Consider the following 23,778-nt stretch of genomic DNA (forward strand, 5'->3'; position numbering starts at 1 on the left):
TAGGAACTATTGCCAAAACATTATTTGGAACAATGGACAATGAAGATAGAAAACTAATCAACGAGCAACTAAGTATCCTAGACAACAAACAAAAAACGACAGAGCACATAATAAGGAATCAAATCAAGATTATAAACGCGACAATAGCGCACATAAATAACCACGAGGAAATAATTCAGAATAACGTTGTCAGACAATTGCAAAATAGTCACAGCAGACGCGACAATAAAATCTACAAGCACCAATAAAGGAAAAGAAATAAAAACATATCTACCGAAATATAATATTACGCTACTAAGCGAAACGTTCAAGACAAATAAGACAGAGAAATTAAAATTAAAAGTTATACAAGACGCAACAGACCTGACAGAATTAACAAAGAAATTAAATGACATGAAAAACGAAATAAACAATAACGAGACACCCTTTTTTCAACAAAAACACTTTGTATATCCTGTATCAATTAGCAGCTCATTAATAATAGTCATCGTTATCGCAACAATAATAATTGTATTAAGGAAGAAAAAACAAAACGAAACAATAACGCACGCAATGTAAATCGCGCCGTTAGAATAAGCGAAAGTATTCGATTCTAAGCAAACGATTATACCAAAAAATGTATCGGGAAAAAACAAAAATTATGTAAGAAGCGAAAACCTCGTACCTCCGTTTTCTTTTAATAACAGGGGGGGGGATGTTGTAGCCAAGCCTACAACCAATAATAAAAGTAGTCCGCATGGCAACAAAATTAGGTTGCACGAACCTCGAAAAGTCTTTCGAAAGATTACACAAATGTGTGATCGCCGAAATCGCGACCAGTCTTTCGAAAGACCGAAGAAATGCATCGCGAGAACATTGCGAAAAAGCTGATCAACAAATTCCTAAATTTGATGATCAAATCGAGCGTGATATTGATTGATCAATATCACGCAACCGATCGACGCAATCGATCAGAATGCTGACCGGGCATCGATCAGACTATATAACCGGCTATACAAGGCGGAATAGTCAGAGTCGGGAATCAATCAAACATTACGTGTCGTTCGGAATCGTTATTATAATTATCGCGCAAGATATTACACGAGCACAGCGAAGTTCACGCGAGCCGTACTATCAACGTCTCAGGTGACATACTCGGTCGACGGCCGCCAGAGTAACGCGATACGCGCCCGCCGACGTTTAACCGTGTGTAAAAGAAATAATATAAGCAATCCAAGAAATTGTGCAGTTGTTAAATAAATCAAGTATCCTAAAGAAAGTGTGTTAGTGATTTCAAGATTTCCTTCCATTCGTTCGATCCTGCTCGGAGTCCCAACTCCTTAGGCTTAACGGACCCGACTATCTCTAAAAATTAACGTTGTAGCCCATCCGGGGTACAACATTTTGGTGGCAGCGGTGGGATAGTCAAAACCATCCCCAAGAACAACTTGAGAGGATCATTGTTAATCAAGCCAGCAGAATCAAACTCGCAATAAGCAAAAAAAAAAAAAAAAAAATAATAAGACCTGCAGTAATAGACAGGCAGAAGAAACCAAACTCGCAATAAGCAGAAAAAAAAATAAGACCTGCAGTAATAGACAGGCAGAAGAAATCAAACTCTCAATGAGCAGAAAAAATAAGACCTGCAGTAATAGACAGGCAGAAGAATCAAAATAAGCAGAAAATACAAGACCTGCAGCAATAGACAGGCAGAAGAATCAAATTCTCAATAAGCAGAAAATACAAGACCTGTAGAAAACAGGCGGACGGAAAAGGCCCCGTCAAAAAATAAGCCGCCCACGAAATTGTGTCAAGTGTACAGTGCAATATTAGTAGAGTGCCGACCTACGACAACGAGTGTCCAGTGGCAGCGGAGCAACGACCAGAGAGTCCACGAGCACCGAGAGCCAGCCAGCGCTGACCGTGTACAACGATACCAGGCAGCAAGGACGCTTCACCGATACGCACTACTACACGCAGCCAATTGACGCACCAGCACAAGCAGCGAACATGCGAGCGTATGCGATTTATCTACTAATGTAAGTCAAAGAAATTATATTTTAAAAAGGCGAATGTCCGCAGCGAAGGACAGCGTAGCAAATGCGACTTGGCCAAAAGCGCGGTCAATAAATAATTCTGTAAACTTTCCGCATACTATCTCCGCGTTAAATACCGCGAGAAACGCATTAACAGAAATACGCGATAACGTGCGCCGCGTATTACAATACGATAGTGACGAAGACGTCCACGTAATAACAGAACGCGAATTTCCATACGACGAAAAAGATTACAGCTTGCTCGAACCGAACGACACCGACTCTCACACTAACACACACATACAAGCGCGAAAAAACATACATACAAACCTACGAGACGGAAGCTTATTCAATTCTTTTAATATATATCACTCGCTAATAAACGAAATGGCTCAGTCACCTGTCGAACAACAGAATGAAATCGACAACGAAATTTTACAATTACGACATTCGGTCGAGAGACATGGACCGCAAGAAAGTCGAACGAACCGCCGCGTCACAATCGACGCACCGCCCGATAACAGTCTCATTCGAGAATTAATGGACGAAATACGCGATCTCCGTGTGCAAGTCAACGGATTAAGACAACAAACACAATTGCCTATGGGCGAACGAACGAGAATATCCCAGGATTTTTTACCACACCCGTTAGATCTAACGTACGGACGTTCGTATCAAGACATACGAAACCAGCCGGGAAATGCACTGGCATTCCTCACACTGAAAGACGCGCGTAACATGATCCCAGAGATCGACGGCACGTCACGAGGACGCGTGTACGAATTTCTAAACGCAAGTACGTACGCGATAAAAAATATACATCCCGCGGATGAACATTCTCTATTAGAAGCCATTCTTTGCACTAAATTCAAAGGCAAGGCCATGATGGATTTCCGTACGCGAGATATAATAAACTTTGAACAATTGAAACGAGAATTAGAAAAAGAATATTTGAGCAAACGAAGCACCGCACATTTGCAACTCGAATTCAACTCGCTCAAACAAAAAGCAAACGAGAATGCACAAGAATTCGGCAGACGAACCGAAAATATAGCCATGGAATTATACGAATCCATGGAAGAAGGAAAAAATCATACGGTCGAACAGCAACGCGCGATTTTAGAAAATATAAAAGAGCAGGCGCTCCACAATTACCAGAATGGTTTACACGAAGAAATTAAATTAATTGTACGATCGCAGCGATATCAAACAATACAGGAAGCAATCGCAGGAGCAACCGCGGAAGAAAAAACGCGAGGACCTAGCATGCGAACGCTAACCTATCGAAACCGGCCAGTATTTAAAACGCATACACCTAGTCCGCGTTGTGAAAAATGCGGAAAAATCGGTCATTACGGATACGATTGTAGGACTAGCCGTTTTTCAAATAGATATACTCTGCCTAAGCCAGAAAGGCAACCACGAATAAATACAATTGAAAAACAGTGTAGCTATTGCAAAAAGATAGGACATTTACGGCACGAATGTTGGACATTAAATGGAAAACCGGAAAACAGCAAAATTTCCGGAAAAATTTTTTCGAATTCGCGAAGAGAAAATTCCGCGAAGAATTTTAAAAGTAAAAAGAGCGAAACTGGCGAAGATAAATCGACCGTCCCGCGTCCCGCGTCAGAGTATCGCGTGGCACACGTGAAGGGGACACCGCTCGTTAACACTGGATTAAATGCAATCACATTACCGATTGCAGAAGCCAAAGGTAGAAAAATAAATTTCTTGTTTGATACAGGAGCATCAGCAACAATAATAAAACTGAAACATGTTTTAGACCACGTCCTAATCTATGAAGAAAAAACTAAGCTAACAGGCATAACAGGACATGAAATAATAACATTGGGCAAAACACATATTACGGTGCAACTGTCGCGAGAAAAGATACGACACCCCGTATACATAGTGCGAGATAATGCGCCAATGGAATATGATGCAATCCTAGGAGCAGATTTTATTTGGAAATACATGACTGCGTTCAATCCAAGAATAAATTTAGTACAATTTCAAAATACGAAATTCAGACTGTACCCATACAGGCGCGTAACCTTAGGACCGCGCAGCGAAACAATCGTGCAAGTCACGACTAACCAAAATATAATGGGATTGACAAAACCAGAGGAAATGATACCTGGAATTTTTATTGGATGTTGCCTAGTCGAACCACGAAATTATACGTGCCCAATAAGCATAATAAATATTACAGAAGAAGAAAAAATTGTGCAAGTACCACAAGTAATAATAGAAGAAATAAATACACAAGAAAAAATAATACAAGAATCTGTAAACGCAATACAGACAAAAAATAAAGAGACAAAATCAATAGCTCGAGAAGAGCAAATAAACAATTCCTTGCGCACAGAACATTTAAATGAAGAAGAACGAAAATCTATATTAAAATTATGTCACGAATACAATGACGTGTTCCACCTAGAAGGGGATACATTATCATGCACAACAAAGATTAAGCATGAAATATCTGTACGAACAGATTCATCACCAGTAAACGTACGACCTTACCGTTTACCGGAAAAACACAAAGACGAGGTAAATAAACAGATTCAAGAAATGTTGAAACAAGAAATTATCAGACCGAGCGTCAGCCAATGGAACGCACCACTATTAGTCGTGCCCAAAAAAACAGATGCGTCAGGAAAAACAAAATTACGAATTGTAATAGATTTCAGAAAATTAAACGATCTCACAATCGGAGATTCATTTCCGTTGCCCAATATAACGGATATACTTGATCAGCTGGGCAACGCAAAGTACTTCACGACACTGGATCTCGCATCAGGTTACCACCAGATATCAATGACGGAGCGGGATAAAAATAAAACAGCATTCTCTACACCACACGGTCATTATGAATTTAATAGAATGCCATTTGGTCTGAAAAACGCACCTGCAACCTTCCAACGATTAATGAATTCAATTTTAACAGGGTTGCAAGGAATTAAATGTCTAGTGTATCTGGACGATTTTGTAATATACGGTCCTAGCTTAATAGAGCATAACAAAAGATTAAAATTAGTTCTCCAAAGACTAAGAGAGAACAATCTAAAGCTCCAACCGGACAAGTGCGAATTTTTAAGAAAAGAAGTGATTTATTTAGGACACATAATTACGGAAAATGGAATTTCGCCAGATCCATCAAAACTGCACGCCGTAAAAAATTTTCCTATGCCCAAAAAAGTAAAAGATGTGCAATCATTTATCGGATTAGCCGGATATTACCGAAAATTTATCGAAGATTTCTCACGAATAGCAAAACCTCTAACAAAACTCACAAAAAAGGGAGAGAAATTCGAATGGACCGAAAAACAGCAAAACGCATTTGATACATTAAAAAATAAATTAACGACGGCACCGATATTAAAATATCCAGACGAGAGAATTTCTCCTAACAACGGATGCATCGGACTATGCAATAGGAGCCGTCTTATCGCAAGGCGAGGTAGGTCAAGACCAACCCGTCGCGTACGCCAGCCGTGTACTATCGCGAGCAGAACAGAATTATAATACGACTGAAAAGGAATTACTCGCAATAGTATGGGCAGTAAAACATTTTAGACCTTATTTATACGGGACAAAATTTAAAATAATTACCGATCATAAACCGTTAATATGGTTATTTAACGTAACAGATCCCGGATCACGTTTAGTCAGATGGAGATTAAAATTGGAAGAATTCGATTACGAAATAATACATAAAGCTGGAAAAGCAAATGCTAACGCCGACGCATTGAGCCGTAACGTAACAACAATAACAGAAGGGCAACAAACTGACGACGTCGCGTCAGAAAAACAATATAAAGAAGAAGAAAAGAAACAAATATTATATGAATATCACAACGCACCTATAGGAGGACACCAGGGCGTTGAACGAACAATAAATAGAATACGATTACACCACAACTGGCCAGGATTAAAAAGAGACGTTGAGCAATACATCTCAAAATGCGAATATTGCCAGAAAAATAAATTGCAACGACGCGCTAAAGCACCATTAATGATAACAGATACGCCAACAAAACCATTTGAGAAATGCGCGTTAGATATTGTAGGACCTTTGCCTATAACAACGATGGAAAACAAATATGTATTGACATTCCAGGACAGTTTAACAAAATTTAGCAAAGGAATACCAATACAAAATCAAGAGGCGACAACAGTAGCGAAAGAATTTGTCACAAAAATTATATTAGAATATGGAATTCCAGATAAAATATTGACCGACCAAGGAACAAATTTTACAAGCGAATTATTTAAGAATACGTGCAAATTACTAAAAATACACAAATTACAAACGACGGCCTATCATCCAGAAACAAACGGAGCACTCGAAAGATCACATCGGACATTAACCGAATATTTAAGACATTATATTAATAATGATCAGACAGACTGGGACGAATGGATACCGTATGCGATGTTCGCATATAATACGACACCGCACACCGCTACGGGATTCACGCCGTTCGAACTGGTATACGGGCACCAGGCACCACTACCTACGGCCCTAACTAGCTCACCGAAATCATCGTATACATACGATGATTATGCGCAAGAACTCCGAGAAAGAATACGAGCCGCGAATCAGATAGCAAAGGAAAATATAAAAGAAGAAAAACAAAAAGCGAAGGAAACATACGACAGAAAAACAAAAATACGCACGTTCGAAATAGGAGATAAAGTCCTACTACACGACGAAACAGTTCGGCGAGGGAGATCAAAAAAGCTAGACGCGTTATGGATCGGACCCTACATAATTCTAGAAAAACTAAGCGAATTAAACTATAAAATAAAAATGGGCCGCCGAACGATAAACGTGCACGCGAACCGAATCAAACCGTTCGTGGAAAATTAAGAGAAAATAAAAAGAAAAGAACACACAGTACAAAATAATAGAATAAAAATAATAAGGAAATAAAAACAAAAACATTGGAACTCACCGGAGAAGAATCTCAGCAGGTCCGGAAAATAATCCCAGCAATAATATCCAGAGTTACAAAAAAAAAAAAAAAACTAACAGCTACACTACACTAAAAAACTAACACTACGAACTACACTATAAACTATACTACGAAGCACATTAAAAAATTTAGGCCCCAGGAGAGCGGCCTTTCGCCTCTGCGGGGTTGTCCGCGGGGCCATCCTCGAATCCCTCTTCATCCAAATTATCGGCGGGAACATCCAACGGATCGACATCCGAGGCACCCTCCGAATCAACCTCCACGTCCGCCACAACGGCCTCAGGCAGAGAGACCAGCAGTTCATAGAGTTCCACACACCAAGGCAACTCTACAACCCTGCCTGGAACATCACTGCTGACGAACCAAATACAGTCCGCACATACATGGAACACACCATTGTGATAAAATTGATTTACAATGGATAACCACTCGCGCACACGTCGGAAATGGGCCTGAGCGTCAGGCTGGCCCATAAATTCGTCAACGTCATCATCGTCAATCTCAACATCGAAGCCCTCGTCATCAGACGAGGCTTCCACCGCGGCATCGTCATCGAAAACTGGCGGAGCACGATTAAAATTCGCGTTGTGACCCATGATGTCACAAGGAAAGCACTTCGACAACTGACGAAATGCAGCCAGAGAGCTCATCGCGAAAATGAAATATTAGAAGGATCGCACCGATATAATAAATAAGACACCAAGAGAAACGATATACGTCGTAAAAAAGCAAGCTAAACAGATTCACAGGAGAATCGTTTAACTAAGATAACAAATTCAGAATAAAGTAATATTACACCTGGGAACAGGATAAAAAAGAAAAAACGCCGAATTCAAGCATCGACAAATTTTCAGGAGAAATAAGAATTTTTATTTTTGCAGAATAAAGATATGGATGACCAACGGAGAAGAAGAGAAAAAATTACCATTCGAAATAGAAAACTTCGAGCATCACCCCGGAATATACTTCGAGGAAATAGGAAAACTAAACATAATCGAGTCATTCTGGAAGATAATAATAAAAATAGATATTTCGCCAATTGAAAAGCGAACAGAACAAATAGAAGAATACATTCAAAAAACGCAAAATATATGCACAATGTTACACCTCACAAACAGGGGGTCATGTCAAAACTATAATGTCATAATTGAAAACAATTATCAACGTTTAAAACACTTAATAAAAAGAATAAACGTTCTGTATAAAACACGAGAGACAAAAACGAAACGAGGACTAATAGATGGAATAGGAACTATTGCCAAAACATTATTTGGAACAATGGACAATGAAGATAGAAAACTAATCAACGAGCAACTAAGTATCCTAGACAACAAACAAAAAACGACAGAGCACATAATAAGGAATCAAATCAAGATTATAAACGCGACAATAGCGCACATAAATAACCACGAGGAAATAATTCAGAATAACGTTGTCAGACAATTGCAAAATAGTCACAGCAGACGCGACAATAAAATCTACAAGCACCAATAAAGGAAAAGAAATAAAAACATATCTACCGAAATATAATATTACGCTACTAAGCGAAACGTTCAAGACAAATAAGACAGAGAAATTAAAATTAAAAGTTATACAAGACGCAACAGACCTGACAGAATTAACAAAGAAATTAAATGACATGAAAAACGAAATAAACAATAACGAGACACCCTTTTTTCAACAAAAACACTTTGTATATCCTGTATCAATTAGCAGCTCATTAATAATAGTCATCGTTATCGCAACAATAATAATTGTATTAAGGAAGAAAAAACAAAACGAAACAATAACGCACGCAATGTAAATCGCGCCGTTAGAATAAGCGAAAGTATTCGATTCTAAGCAAACGATTATACCAAAAAATGTATCGGGAAAAAACAAAAATTATGTAAGAAGCGAAAACCTCGTACCTCCGTTTTCTTTTAATAACAGGGGGGGGGATGTTGTAGCCAAGCCTACAACCAATAATAAAAGTAGTCCGCATGGCAACAAAATTAGGTTGCACGAACCTCGAAAAGTCTTTCGAAAGATTACACAAATGTGTGATCGCCGAAATCGCGACCAGTCTTTCGAAAGACCGAAGAAATGCATCGCGAGAACATTGCGAAAAAGCTGATCAACAAATTCCTAAATTTGATGATCAAATCGAGCGTGATATTGATTGATCAATATCACGCAACCGATCGACGCAATCGATCAGAATGCTGACCGGGCATCGATCAGACTATATAACCGGCTATACAAGGCGGAATAGTCAGAGTCGGGAATCAATCAAACATTACGTGTCGTTCGGAATCGTTATTATAATTATCGCGCAAGATATTACACGAGCACAGCGAAGTTCACGCGAGCCGTACTATCAACGTCTCAGGTGACATACTCGGTCGACGGCCGCCAGAGTAACGCGATACGCGCCCGCCGACGTTTAACCGTGTGTAAAAGAAATAATATAAGCAATCCAAGAAATTGTGCAGTTGTTAAATAAATCAAGTATCCTAAAGAAAGTGTGTTAGTGATTTCAAGATTTCCTTCCATTCGTTCGATCCTGCTCGGAGTCCCAACTCCTTAGGCTTAACGGACCCGACTATCTCTAAAAATTAACGTTGTAGCCCATCCGGGGTACAACACAATGTTGAATCGTATTAATTCAAAAGAAATGTTATTAATTGCTGAAGACACGATAAATTGTATTCCATACATAAAAAAGAAAGTATTGAAAGTATTATCGAAAAATGATGAAGATGATACTAGAACAGCTGGACTTTCGAAACAAATTATTATTAAGATTAAAGTAAAAATAATGCTAAGACGTAATATATAATATTGATGCTAGTTTGGGACTGGTAAATGGTACAATCGCGAAAATAATATCAATTGTTCAAAATATAAATACTGAATATGTAGAAAAGATCAAACTTTTATTATCTACAGGTTCAGAATACTTGATTGAAAGAGTCAGCGTTAAATTTCAAATGATGGATAGAGCTTACATTATCAGAAAACAATTTCCATTATCATTAAATTATGGAATCACTATTCATAAAAGCCTAGGTAAGTACAAAATGCTATTGGACATTGGTAATCTGTATTTAATGCAGGACAAGTTTATATTGCTTTGTCACGAGTAACATTTAGAGAAGATTTTTTAATTAATTATGATCCCTCATCTATAAAAGCTAGTGAAGTGCAATTATTGAATATAATCGATTAAAACAAACATATAAATCAGAAGCGAAATTAATTACTATTTCAAAACAAAAATATATTAAAATAAAAGATACTTTATGGATATTACCAAAAGTTATTTCTTCTGTTCAAGAATCATATGAAATGGTTCAAAAAAATACTATTTGAATAATACATGGGTTCCAAAATAAGGATAAAGTTTCATCTTACGCAAATGCAATTTTGCAATGTCTTTTGCATTTAAATGTTATTAGAAAACAAATTTTTGAATGTGATAAATTAAATGTTTTAGATATATTAATGAATTGATATGAAAATGGAATATCTGATTTGAATACATTTACAGTACGACAAGATTTAAGAAGTAATTTTTCTAGCTATATAAAACAAGATGCATCTGAATTTCTCATAGCTATCTGTGAAAAATATGATTATATTAAAAATCTAGTTAAGCATCAAATACGTTTCACTATACGGTGTAAAACTTGTGATAAAATGATAATACAATTGTTATTACTAATGATAATATTCTTATTTCCCATTACTAATTTAAAAAAAGACAGTTACGTAAGATCTTAATGATTTATTAAATATTACTTTTTCGAGGTGGTATCACTCTCATGACCTATGTAAAAATTGTACAGGGAAAGATACAATATTTAAAAAAGAATTAACATTAACACGAGAAATACTTATCATTTATTTACAATTATTTTTAGAACAAAATGGTAAATTAATAAAAATAGATCAATTTAATTTGCGTGCAGTACCAACAACTACAATATCAGTAGGGGACAATTTTATAAAGTAATGAATGCTATTTTTCATCATGGATCTTTTTATCTATCTATTGAAGATGGAATTATCTATTGAAGATGGTCATTACACAAGTATGTGTAGAGATGAAACATCTAATAGATGGATAGACATTGATGATGCACAAATTAACAAGAAAAAATGGCCTAGAGGAGCAAACAATGTGTATATATTTTTTTTAAAAAAGATTAAAAAATAATAATTGAATACTGATTGTTTTTTCTAGTATATATAAAGTAATAAAATGTTTCAAATATGCTAAATAATAAATACTATTTGTTACTAAAAGAATGAGTGATATCCTAATAAAATTACCTAAAAAATAACGCTAAGTTCACGCGTCCGTTTTCTTATTTATGTAAAAAAAAGAATTTTATACACAAATTTTCATCTATAAAATTCTTTTTAATAATAAATTTTATATTGGTACAAAAGATGTGATATGAAGAACTGGCACCAACTTCTAATTTAATAAAATAAAAAGAGCTTTACATTGAAATACATTCTATTTTGTAGTTCATTTTTATTTGAAAAATCGTTTCATTATTTCTACAAAAAATATGGTATCAAAATTTAGCACAAACTTTTAATTATATGAAGTAGAAAAGAAACTTTGCAAAAGTGAAAAAAGATGTTATCAATCTAAAATTAATGTCAATTTGTAGTTACCAAAAAAATGTTATTGAATTATACTTGTGTATATATAGTACTTGTGTTTATATAAAAATACAATATAAAATACAATATAAAATACAAATATAAAAAAAAAATCTGATGTGTAAGAAAAAAAAACGACATACAAAAACTTGATGCGACCGGGTCGCATTAAAACACATACATACATACTTATTATATTGCACTCTTACTGTTTATCTTTTTACATTAATAATGTATATTACTTTTTAAATTATTTGTAATAAATTTTTTATATAATTTTTATTTATATATTTTTCTTTAATATTATATGTAAATATATAATATTAAAAAAAATTTATTAATAAATATTAAAACACATGCGTTTATACTGGATAACATTCTAATAAAATAAACTCTTAAGTTTCTTGCATTATTTATGTAAAAAATGTTTCATTAATTAATAATTAATTATATATTTCATTAATTTTATTTAGTTAATATTAAAAAAGAAATAAGTTTAAAAATAAAAAATCTTAAAATATATTAAATTTTAATTCAAACTGTTTTTTATTTATCTGTCACATAATTCATTATTATTAAAAGTAGTTTTAATACGACCCGGGCGCGCCAAGTTTTTGTACGTTTTTTTTTCTTATCAGATTTTCTTTTATATTATATTTTTATATAACACAAGTACAATAATTCAATAAAATTTTTTTGCCAATTATAAATTGACATTAATTTTGGATTGATAACATTTTTTTTCACCTTTGCAAAGTTTCTTTTCTACTTCATATAATTAAAAGTTTGTGCCAATTTTTTATATCATGTTTTTTGTAGAAATAATGAAACGATTTTTCAAATAAAAATAAACTACAAGATAAAATGTATTTCAATGTAAAGCTCTTTTTATTTTATTAAATTACGAGAGTAGTCTAAAAAGTTTTGAGCCTAACATAGAAACAAGTATTTTTTCGGTCAAATATAGTTTTGTAACGCGGTCACCTCACTCGACACTCGGCTCGTCGGTGTCCGGGTTCGAGAGGAGGGGAGAGCGTACGCGAACACAGGTTACAGCGAAAAGATCGTTTATTGGTAGAAAGATAGATACAGAGTAGTGCAAAGCCGGGTGATGTCGCAGTGTCGCTGCAAAGCGGAAACGCAAACAGTTGACGTAAGGCGGCGCAAGACAGGTGCGGTGTGCAGTCGACAACGGTTTATTTACACGTGACTATGGCGCGGTTAAAGAACTTAGAGCTACCGGCTTATAACTAACAGAATCTGTATCGGCTTATAACTAATAGAATCGCATGCACTTATAAGCTAATGTCAGGTTGAATGCCGGCGAGGTATTGCGGGCAGGGCCGAGTGTCACGTCGAGCCTTGCCTTCGCAACGAAAACCAGCGAAACCCGGTGGAGCTGAGCGAAACCTCAGCCCGAGGAGTGGTGACAGGAGTCGGCGAAACCCGACAGAGCTAAGCGAAACCTTAGCCCGAGGCGTGGTGACAGAAGTCAGCGAAACCCGACAGAACCAAGCGAAACCTTGGCTCCAAGAGGTAGTAGGTACTGGTCAGGTCGATGTCAGGAATCGGATCGCAGGATGGGATCTGATCCCATGTCTCGGCCGGCCGGGCTTATATACCCGGCCGGCGTTCCCTATTGTGCGCCATCAATCCGGCGGTGGGGAGTCGGTATCGCGTGGGGTACCATGAGCGATAGCATGAGCGAGACGGCGCGTGCGGTGTACAGGCAAGCGAGTGGAATAGCGCGAGCGGTGTGCGTGCAAGCAGGATAGGCAGCGCAGGACAAATAACAAGCCAAGTGTATATGTATACATGGATATATATTTTCCTTACAAGTAACGGCCCTGCCATTACAGTTTTATTTTTCAACATAATCTCCTTTTAAGTCGATATACTTTTCCCATCGATACTCTAACCTCTTTAACCTCTCCAAATAGTAGTTGGCATCTTGCTCCGCAAAATAGGCGTTTACGTATGCGATGACCTCCTCGTTCGATGAAAATCTCTGTCCTCCAAGCGAAACTTTAAGCTTAGGAAACAGGAAAAAATCGCTGGGAGCCAGATCTAATGAATACGGGTGGTCAACCAATTCGAAGTGCAGTTCGTGAATTTTGGCCATGGCGACCGTCGAAGTGTGAGCAGGTGCGTTATCTTGATGGAACAGCACTTTCTTCTTCTTCTTCTTCAAATGCGGCCGTTTTTTTGCAATTTCTACCTTCAGCTTATCAAGTAATGATGCGTAATACGCTCCCGTTATTGTTTTACCTTTTTCAAGATAGTCGATACACACAATTCTGTGACTCAAAAAACAGTCGCCATTACCTTCCCAGCTGATGGAACCGTCTTCATCTTTTTCGGAGCAGATTCACCCTTTGCAGTCCACTGTTTTAACTGTTCTTTTATCTCTGGAGTGTAATGGTGGATCCAAGTTTCATCTACAGTTATGAATCGACGCAAAAAATCTGACTCGTTTCGCTTGAACCGCTCCAACAGGGCCTTGGAAATGTCCATTCGAATTCGTTTTTGGTTCAAAGTGAGCAAGCGCGGCACCCAACGCGCGGATAGCTTGCGCATATCCAATTCTTCAGTCAATATATGACAAACGCGTTCTTTCGATATGCTCATAGCCTCTGCTATCTCTCTAACCTTGATTCGATGGTCGTCCAGTACCATTTGGTGAACATTTTCGATGTTATCAGCGGTGGTCGCAGTTTTTGGCCATCCCGAACGCTCATCATCAGCCAAGCTGGTACGACGTTTAAATTTAGCTGTCCATCTTTTTACGGTGGCAAATGATGGGGCAGAGTCCCTGTAAACAGCATCCAACTCGATTTTAATTTGCGCAGGCGTATTGCCTTTTAAATGTAAGAATTTAATCACGGCACGATATTCAATTTTTTCCATTTTTACAAAAACACTGACATCGACTAACACAAACGACTGTCAAACAACAACTGGACGTTCAAAATGGCTGAAATTTTCACAAAAGTCTTTCAAAGCATATACTATTGTAGTATTAGAATGGTTTTGACGAGTAACGTCATCTTCATGTTAAGGCTCAAAACTTTTCAGACTACCCTCGTAGAAGTTGGCGCCAATTCTTCATATCACATCTTTTGTATCAATATGAAATTTATTATTAAAAAGACTTTTGTAGATGAAAATTTTTGTATAAAATTTTTTCTTTTACATAAATAAGAAAACGTGAACTTGGCGTTATTTTTTATCTTTTTTAAAAGGTAATTTTATTAGGTGATATTTATCGCAAATAATGACATGTTAGAATAACACGTCAACAATACAATAATACACATATATACATATATCAATCACACATATACAATATACATATATACATGTATATTCCCTCGAATCCCCACGACCGGTACTCTAGAGAGATGATGGTCCTAGTCTCTCGATGGATGCAGGTCGGACTGCAGCGATGACACCCTCCAACGCCACTGGTAAATATATAAATAATCCTCCTGATGCGCAGCAGGAGAGATTGCATCAAGCATGGCTCGAGCCCCCGAATAAGAAGGGAGGTGTGCATCACGACGGAGGCCGACACACACACACGCGCGCGCGCGCGCGCACGCACGCTCGCACACGCACGCACACACGCACACGCACGCACGCTCGCACACGCACGCACACACGCACACGCACGCACGCACGCACGCGCGCGCGCGCGCACGCACACACACACACACACACACACACACACATATTCATATTCTTTTTAGAGGTATGAGCAGCGCTAAGTGTTTTTACATAAAAATTTTTTTTATTTAAATAAAATTTTATCATTTATTTTATACTGTTACTTTATAATTCTTTGTAATAAAAACGTAAATTGAGTAAAGCAATTTTGTGATATAAAAATATTTTAAAGCTAAATAATTACTACCACTTGGATTAGAAAAAGAAGTTTTTAATGGATAGAAAGATATACATATAATTTGGTTTTTATTATTTTTAAATTAAAGAAACTACTACTTGAGTTTTATTATTTTTTTAAACAGTGGTTTATCAAATCTTTTATATGATTAAAATATATAATTTGACTAAAATGGACTTGTAGCTTCATGTTTGTAAGACTATAACTTGTGATATTTACCGCAAATAACATGTTAGAATAACAATGATACACATATATACATATATCGCAGTATACATATGACTTTGATTATCTCATTTGGAATCTTTATCTTATGATTTCATGAATATTTCGGTGTTAAAACGTTTGCTAGTCGTTTGCTAGGTCCATATACATATATTATCCTTATTTTATCGATAAATTATCCTATACCTTATTTATTAATAATTCGTAAATTATAAGTAACTTTAGTCCTAGTTATTTTTAAGCGACTCGATGCATGTGCTGTTACGTGTGAGATAATATGAAAGATATGGATATCGTGTCCATATCGTCCCTCTTTATCATTCTTCTAGCACGGAACAGAACCACAAAAACGTGCACATTACCAACGCGAATAAGGGTACAGTTAAAACGCGTCCATGACCACTCTGAAGGCCATATCAGATTAGCGGTTGCCGACTACGGTTGGCGATTCTATTTCAGCCAATCACAATGTAGCAAGTCCTGGTTATGGTCAATGTGATTAGTAATAATAGAATCGTCAATCGGCAACCGTAATCAGGTAACCGCTAGTCTGATATGGTCTTCAGGCTTCTTTTTGTTTCATATTTCGTATAACTCGATGTCATGTTGCCAGATGTTAGCGATAATCAAGAGATATAAACGTCGGAGACGCTCGACCATCGCACAGCGCGTAAAGTGCGAAAGAGTACAAAAATATTTCTGCTTTCTCCTCACACTATGTCGTGATGTGACCGATGGTAATGTACCTTGGTCTCTATGCATAAATAAATTTATTTTTATTAATATTTTTCGGTCGCCATTCGTTTTTATCAGATAAATGAAATTACTTCTCGTACGCGCGGAATGTTTAATTTAAATTCCTGTCATGGAAAAATTTCAAGAATTTATCGATTTCAATTGAAAAATTATAACTCGAGCACTTCATCACGTATTACTTTATCTTTTATAAAATGAATATAAAAATGAATATAATATGCGCGGCATGCTTTACATATCTATTTTTAATACGAATTGTCTATCTTTGATATATGAATCACCCAACCTTTCGATGGTTTCTAACTCATCTTTCTGTTTCAAGTATCCTCTGGATGTCGCTGGATCACTCGAATCTTTCCGTCAGGACATCTATTGGATCACAGTTTGTGACTCGACTTTCTTTCCAGGAATGGTGAGTATGGGTAACATTAATGTTCACTTTTAATGTTAATAAAATATATTATATAATGTCGTTTTGTTCCAGATTTTACAAACTTTGTATTGATGCCGCAATAACGAAATAATAATGTTTCACAATATGTTAATTATATATTTATACACAAACCAATAAATCGTGTAATAAAATAAATCGTCTCGTCGTCGCGATTATCGTCGCGATAATTTGATATGTCTATTTGATCTGTACTCGAAATGTCGCTTATGCGCGAATCACAAATTAATTCGTACGCTTTATCACGCTTTTTAACGAATTGAATCAGTCACTTCGTGCCGCACGCGATCATTCTCGTGAGCGAGATTTTGTACACTACTTTTCGATTACTCGCGCTTTTCACCCTCGACTACTGATTGATTAACTTAAACTCACTGTAACTGCTGCTGTCCGTACGCGCAGTGGGTTTTATACCTTGCCCCACTACGCTTTGGATTAATCTCATTGGATACTTATGTTTTTAGGGTCTCTCTCGCTTCCGATTAGGGGGGTGTCGCTAGTTACTACATGTCTGTTCTTAAAATATCTTTTACTGCTTTTAATTTTGTGAGATTTAAACATTAAAGGCAAATAACATTGTAAATAAACTAAATTAATACTGTAACATATTAACTATCAAATACATTTTTAAGTGAAATATTGGGTTAGACAGTTTCCTGAAAAATAGACGGGATAATATAATAACGGGATAATAATATTGACACTAACGAAATTTTCTAAACGAAATAATTTTAATTTTTATGAATTAGTAGCACTGTTCAAGTAGTAATCTGTTGGTTTGCACATCCTTTTTGACATATGCGCGGGCATGTACGTAATAAGTATTATATATCAGAATGTAAATATAAAAAAAAAATTATAGTATTTTATTAAAATAAAATTAAATAAGGACAAATAAGTGAAAACATAAAGTGAATAAGGTGAAAAAAATGATAAAATATTATATACATTAATGTTATGTATACAGGGTCATTCAGAAGAACCATTTGTCCTTAAAATGTCATATTCCTGAGTCGATTCTGAAGATGATTTTTCCCCTATCAAATTTTTATCAGAAGCTTAGTTTTTAAATTATAAGAGAAAACAGTTCGCGAATTACGAACTGCACATAGAAGAGGATAGACAGGACCGGAGCAACTCACTATCTGATGCGGGCGATTACGTGAGGCACTCAATGCAATCAGCTGATAGCTACACGCGAGTATTGATACATGCAACACATGCATGTTGCATCTTATCACACACACACACACACACACACACACGCGCGCGCGCGCGCGCGCGCGCGTGGAGACTGCGTGTTCGTGTCTCAGTATTTTATAATCTTTTTTATTTTTTTTATATTAATTTTTTTTGTTACAAAGAAAAATATTTAGTACATATAATAATATGAAAACTTTTTTTATATATATTTCAACTCTTTATTTTTGTTTGTTTTTAATAAAAGTGAACAGTATTAATTAACAAGTTTATACTTACATGTATATACTTATATATATATAATATATATTATATATATATATATATATATATATATATATAAGTATATACATGTAAGTATAAACTGTGATCAAATATAAACGAGATTTTTAAATTTAAACTGCGCGGATTCATTGATTCTGACAAATATTTTTTGATTAAGTTGGTAGTACTATCTTTGACATCTGTGTGAAATTTCATGTCATTCTCTTCATTTGTTTAATAGTGAACGCTCGTTTTTATGAATATCCAAAAGTATTTTTTTCGATTTTTACGATGTGTGATTCTGTTGGGCAAAGAAATTGTATTTTATTTTGTTTACGGAATGAAATTTCTGCTACTGAAACGTTCAGAATGTTGCAGAAGGCTTTTGGTGACCAGGCTCTATCAAGACCAAAAGTATTTGACTGGTATAAAATGTTGAAAGATAGTCGAGAAAGCGTAGAAAACCACATCAAAAACGACCAAAAACATCAACTGATGAACAATATGTGAAGCAAATCAAGGATTTGGTGCTCCAAAATGGTCGATTGACAATTAGAGAACTTGCCGATACTGTAAACATTTCATTTGGATTAGTCCAGACCATTTTGAAAGACCATTTGTGCTTGAAAAGATTTGAGAAGAGTCAAATCTCGTTTGATTCCGAAAACACTCAATTTTTTGGAAAAACAGCGTCGCGTTGAAGTGTGTGAAACAATGATTTCTGACTACCAGGACGAGATGAAACGCATGATAACTGGAGATGAGACTTGGATCTATGCGTACGACCCGGAAACAACCGACTAATCGAGCGAATATCATGTAAAAGGTGAGGCAAGGCCAAAGATCGCCAAAGTCGCTCAAAAATCAAGATTTTGTTAACAGTTTTCTTCGATTATCGTGGTGTGGTGCATTATGAATTCCTTTCTCCGGGCCAAACTGTCAACAAGGAATATTAGGGTTATGCGTCGTTTGCGTGAAGCTATTCGCCTCAAGAGGCCAGATTTATGGGCAGATAACTCATAATTTTTGTATCACGATAATGCGCCATCTCACATTACACTGGTTCTTCGTGACCATTTCGCCAAAAACTTGACTCATATCGTTCCACAATCACCGTATTCGCCTGATTTAGCACCGTGTGACTTCTGGCTATTCAATAAATTCAAAAGACCGCTCCAGGGACACCGTTTTGAATCGATTGAGGAGATACAAGCCGAAACGAAGAAAGTATTGAAGGCCATTCCGGAAGAAGAGTTTTCAGAGTGTTTCGAGGATTGGAAAAAGCGTTGGCATAAGTGTCGGGAGGGGATTATTTTGAAGGCGACGAATTTGATTTTGAAGAATAAATAAAGATTTTTCACTCTATAACAAAAATCTCGTTTATATTTGATCACAGTAGTATACATTTATTGGTTTATTTATGTACAAACAACTTTTTTTATATGATATAAATATCTCGCCATCTATAAATACATATATATATGTATAAACTTGTCATATTAACACTGTTTACTTTTATTAAAAACAAACAGGAATAAAAAGTTGAAATATATAAATAATAAGTTTCCGTATTATTATAAACTAAATATATTTTTGTAACAAAAAAAATAAATGTAAAAAAAAGAAAAAGAAATTATATATAAAATACTAAGACGCGAACACGCAATCTCTACATTTCCAACGCATCTAATCCACTACGCCACACGTTCGTCTTACTGTAGTTATACTAATGGAGCATACTAAAATTCAAATCGCAATTTCTCATTAATAGTTCAAAAATACATCATTTCCGAATGGGTGACACCCGTTTGACCACGTTCTGATTGACCACTAGCCACTCACAGCGCTTGAACAGTGGAAAAATTCTAGGCATCGGCTCCTGTGAGTAATTGTGATCAATTGGGACGCTGTATAAGCCTATTCTCTAACTTCTCAACGACAGTGTCGTTATCATTATGTTGTCGTTGCGCAGGTATAGTATATGGAAAAAAAAGCTGCGTAACGACGGGTGACACCTGTTTGATCACGTCCCGATTGAACATTAGTCACTCATAGCACTTGAACAGTGGAAAAATTCTAGGCACCAGTCCCTGCGTGGCTAGTGATCAATCGGGACGTGGTCAAACGAGTATCACCCGATCCTTCTAATCAAAAAGATTCCGGCCTTCAGGCCACCGATTTGCTGAATTTTTGTTAAAATATAGCTATTAATATAGATGTAACAACATATAACAATATATTATTCGGAAAGGGAGCGTTCCAGATTTATTCTCTAACTTCTTAACAACAGTTTCACTAGCTAGATATGTCGTTATGGGGTGACACCCGTTTAACCACGTCCTGATTGATCACTAGCCACTCACAAGGGCCGGTGCCTAGAATTTTTTCACTGTTCAAGCGCTGTGAATGGCTAGTGGTCAATCGGGACGTGGTCAAACGGGTGTCACCCGAAGGATCGATTGTGAGGAGAGACGCGTAGCATGCATACAAAGGCAAAGCACGTACATGTGCACTCGGCACTTCGGCCACCTATATGCCTATTCTCTAACTTCGTAGGCCTGTTCTACAATGCGTCGTATGTCGGTGTCGTGGATCGTGGGCTAAGAATGGATCAATCACAATCAAGTATTCTCCCTATTCGACTGTGACTGGTCAATTCTTGTGGCTTGCAGCTTGCACACTGACACATGACGCATTTGTCAAAATATTTTACGATCTTAAATCGTCTCTCTCCGTATACGTATATGTGAATATATATATATATATAAAATGTGTGTGTGTGTGTGTGTGTGTGTGTGTGTGTGTGTGTGTGTGTATAAATGTGTATATGGAAAGTTATACCTTTTAATCTCGAATATATTCTTCAATATTAAAAAGTCAAGATGTATAAGATACACGATGTGATCGAAAGACGGTACACGAAGTCACCGAAAGACAAATGAAATCGTCGCGCATCGTGAGATAAATAATGGAAAATCGAGATCGTTGTTTCTTTTTTATTCGGCGCCACAGCATACTTGACGACGCAATGACAGGTTAGTTACAATTTATTATTATTTAAGAAATATAAATCACATTTTTAATCTAATTTAATATGCTTCATTATCGTGTGCGTGTGCGTGTGGCTGCGTGTACCTGTGTGTACGTGTGCCTACGTGTACGTGTGCCTGCGTGTGCCTGTGTGTATGTGTGCCTGTGTGTATGTGTGCCTGCGTATACGTGTGCCTGCGTGTACGGTGCCTGCGTGTACGTGTGCCTGTGTGTACGTGTGCCTGCGTGTGCGTGTGCCTACGTGCGTACGCGTGTACGTGTGTATTAAAATTTTATCATTATCCGATATCAGTAGTATAATCAGTAGTATAATAATGTTACTATTATATAGTTTATGTATTTTACAGAGCAAAAGAAAAAATTTGCTGATATGCTGCAACAGCAGCAAAACAGCATGAGCTGCAAATGCAGCAATTGAGAGAGCAGCATGAGCTGCAATTGCAACAGCTGCGGAAGCAGATAAACTTGCTGGTAAAAAAAAGAATGCTTTTAATGACAAATATAAAAATTTGGACAGATACTGATGTAAATAATTTTATTGGATCTTTAAAATGATTATCTTTAAAATCTGTTATATTCAAATCGGTTGCTAGATCAGAAATTTGTGAACATTATTATTATATTTAAGTGTCCTACATAATAATATTGATGGTCCAATAAAATTATTTCTAGATCTGTATCTGATTAATTTGTAATTTTTAGATTTTTCAAAAGTTTTTTTTATACAGAAACAACAACCGCAGCAGCAGCAGCAGCAGCAGCCGCAGCAGCAGCAGCAGCCGCCGCAGTCGCAGCCGCAGCCGCAGCCGCAGCAGCAGCCGCCGCAGCAGCCGCAGCAGCAGCAGCAGCAGCAGCCGCAACAGCAGCAGCAGCAGCCGCAGCAGCAGCAGCAGCCGTAGCAGCAGCAGCAGCAGCAGCAGCAGTAGCAGCAGCAACAGCAGCAGCATCAAGATAGTGGTATTATTTATTGAAATAATATATAATAATAATATAATAATAATAATTATATGTATATAAATACACACATACTAGTATATGTCATGTATAATACATATATATGTAAACATATTAATATTTTGACATTTAATTATTTTCAGTGCCTTATAGACGAAATAGTGGTGGGCGGTCCCGTGCAAGATGGGTCTTGCAACGAGGGGGACGTATGTAAGAGGCCCGGAAGGAAATGGAGGAGGAAGAGGCCGGGGAAAAAATATAATTGTAAAAAAATATTATTTTAAATAAAAAATATAAAAATAAATTTAAATGGATTATGTCAGCACTCTTACCTTTTCATTATTGTTATTTGTTAAATATTTAATGCTTCTTTGATAAATTATTACCAAAAAGAATAATACTTCTTTTAATAAAAATTTATCAAAAAAGCATTAAACATTTAAAAACTAATAACAATAATGAAAAGATAAGAGTATTAACATAATTTGAATTTCTTTTTGCGATTGATATATTTATATCAGTTATTAGTTTTATTATTATCTATTATTTATTAATATCATAAAAGCTATATAGCCTTTTTATATTCAGCTCCCTTTTATATAATAATATATCTAATATTTATTTTATATATTTATTGGTATATATATATATATATATATATATATATATATATATATTGTTTATTTATATATTTATATATTTATTTATATATTTATTCAGTTTTTAATAGCTATATCTAAATATCTTTATAAGACCACAATAAATTTTTTTTAATATAATAATTACTTTTTGCAAATAAAAAGCGTATATATTGGCAAAGAGTGGATTTTTGTATTTACAAATTTTAATTTTTATTTATGTATGAAAAAAATATATTGTAATAATGTTATTAACTTAATAAAATAAATCTATAAAAGTGTAAAAATAATCGACAATGGCATCGCGCCTCGCATGATTAATTCGTGTCGTCATGAGACGCCAGCTTCAAATCAGCGATACAGCGTTTCTCGAGAAAGAAGAAGACAGCAGTTGTCGGTACTCCTTCTCTACCGCTCGAAGCTGGCCGAAGCGCGGAGCGCACACGGATGAGCGCTCGCGCTAGTGTGTGTGCCAGCCTATCCTCTCTACGTGCTGCAGCGTGGCTGCAATCGTACATGAAATGGCATCCCTGAGGCAAGATAGTCAGAGGACTCTCTCCGGGCCGTCGGGGGGGGGGGGAGGGCACGGCGCATCAGGCAGGCGCGATGACGCGGCTCGTGACGCGGCGCAGGAGCAGGTAAGTATGCTCGATCGTCGGGCCGCTGTCCATAGCTG

General features: G+C 36.4%; 1 protein-coding gene and 3 long non-coding RNA genes across 6 annotated transcripts in view; 3 read left to right on the forward strand and 1 right to left on the reverse strand.

The window, feature by feature from the left end:
* LOC105426530 (uncharacterized) overlaps positions 1–10,822 on the forward strand; it is a 37,346-nt gene extending 26,524 nt beyond the window's left edge. Inside the window, exon 4 of the mRNA XM_089078202.1 lies at positions 9,932–10,822. Within this exon, the coding sequence (XP_088934328.1) occupies positions 9,932–10,128 (197 nt within the window). The 3' untranslated portion in view covers positions 10,129–10,822. The remainder of the gene's footprint in view (positions 1–9,931) is intronic.
* LOC148936481 (uncharacterized) lies at positions 1,472–1,906 on the reverse strand. The gene is made up of 2 exons (XR_016139532.1): positions 1,673–1,906; positions 1,472–1,565 (listed from the first exon to the last, which is right to left on the reverse strand). It is a non-coding gene; the product is annotated as an uncharacterized LOC148936481 (long non-coding RNA).
* A 3,429-nt stretch (positions 10,823–14,251) lies between the features above and the next one.
* LOC105426321 (uncharacterized) lies at positions 14,252–18,389 on the forward strand. The gene is made up of 3 exons (XR_967752.3): positions 14,252–16,525; positions 16,867–16,956; positions 17,029–18,389. It is a non-coding gene; the product is annotated as an uncharacterized LOC105426321 (long non-coding RNA).
* A 2,589-nt stretch (positions 18,390–20,978) lies between these two features.
* LOC148936482 (uncharacterized) lies at positions 20,979–23,101 on the forward strand. 3 transcript variants are annotated; one of them, XR_016139500.1, is made up of 5 exons: positions 20,979–21,205; positions 21,337–21,494; positions 21,858–21,981; positions 22,239–22,467; positions 22,608–23,077. It is a non-coding gene; the product is annotated as an uncharacterized LOC148936482 (long non-coding RNA). The 3 variants fall into 3 exon arrangements; XR_016139499.1 differs by lacking the exon at positions 20,979–21,205 and having other exon boundaries at positions 21,222–21,494; XR_016139501.1 differs by lacking the exons at positions 20,979–21,205; positions 21,337–21,494 and adding an exon at positions 21,556–21,763 and having other exon boundaries at positions 22,608–23,101.
* The last annotated feature ends 677 nt before the right edge of the window (positions 23,102–23,778 follow it).

The sequence above is a fragment of the Pogonomyrmex barbatus genome, unplaced genomic scaffold (assembly GCF_055798465.1).
Source record: "Pogonomyrmex barbatus isolate J1 unplaced genomic scaffold, ASM5579846v1 scaffold21, whole genome shotgun sequence".
Classification (NCBI taxonomy): domain Eukaryota; kingdom Metazoa; phylum Arthropoda; class Insecta; order Hymenoptera; family Formicidae; genus Pogonomyrmex; species Pogonomyrmex barbatus.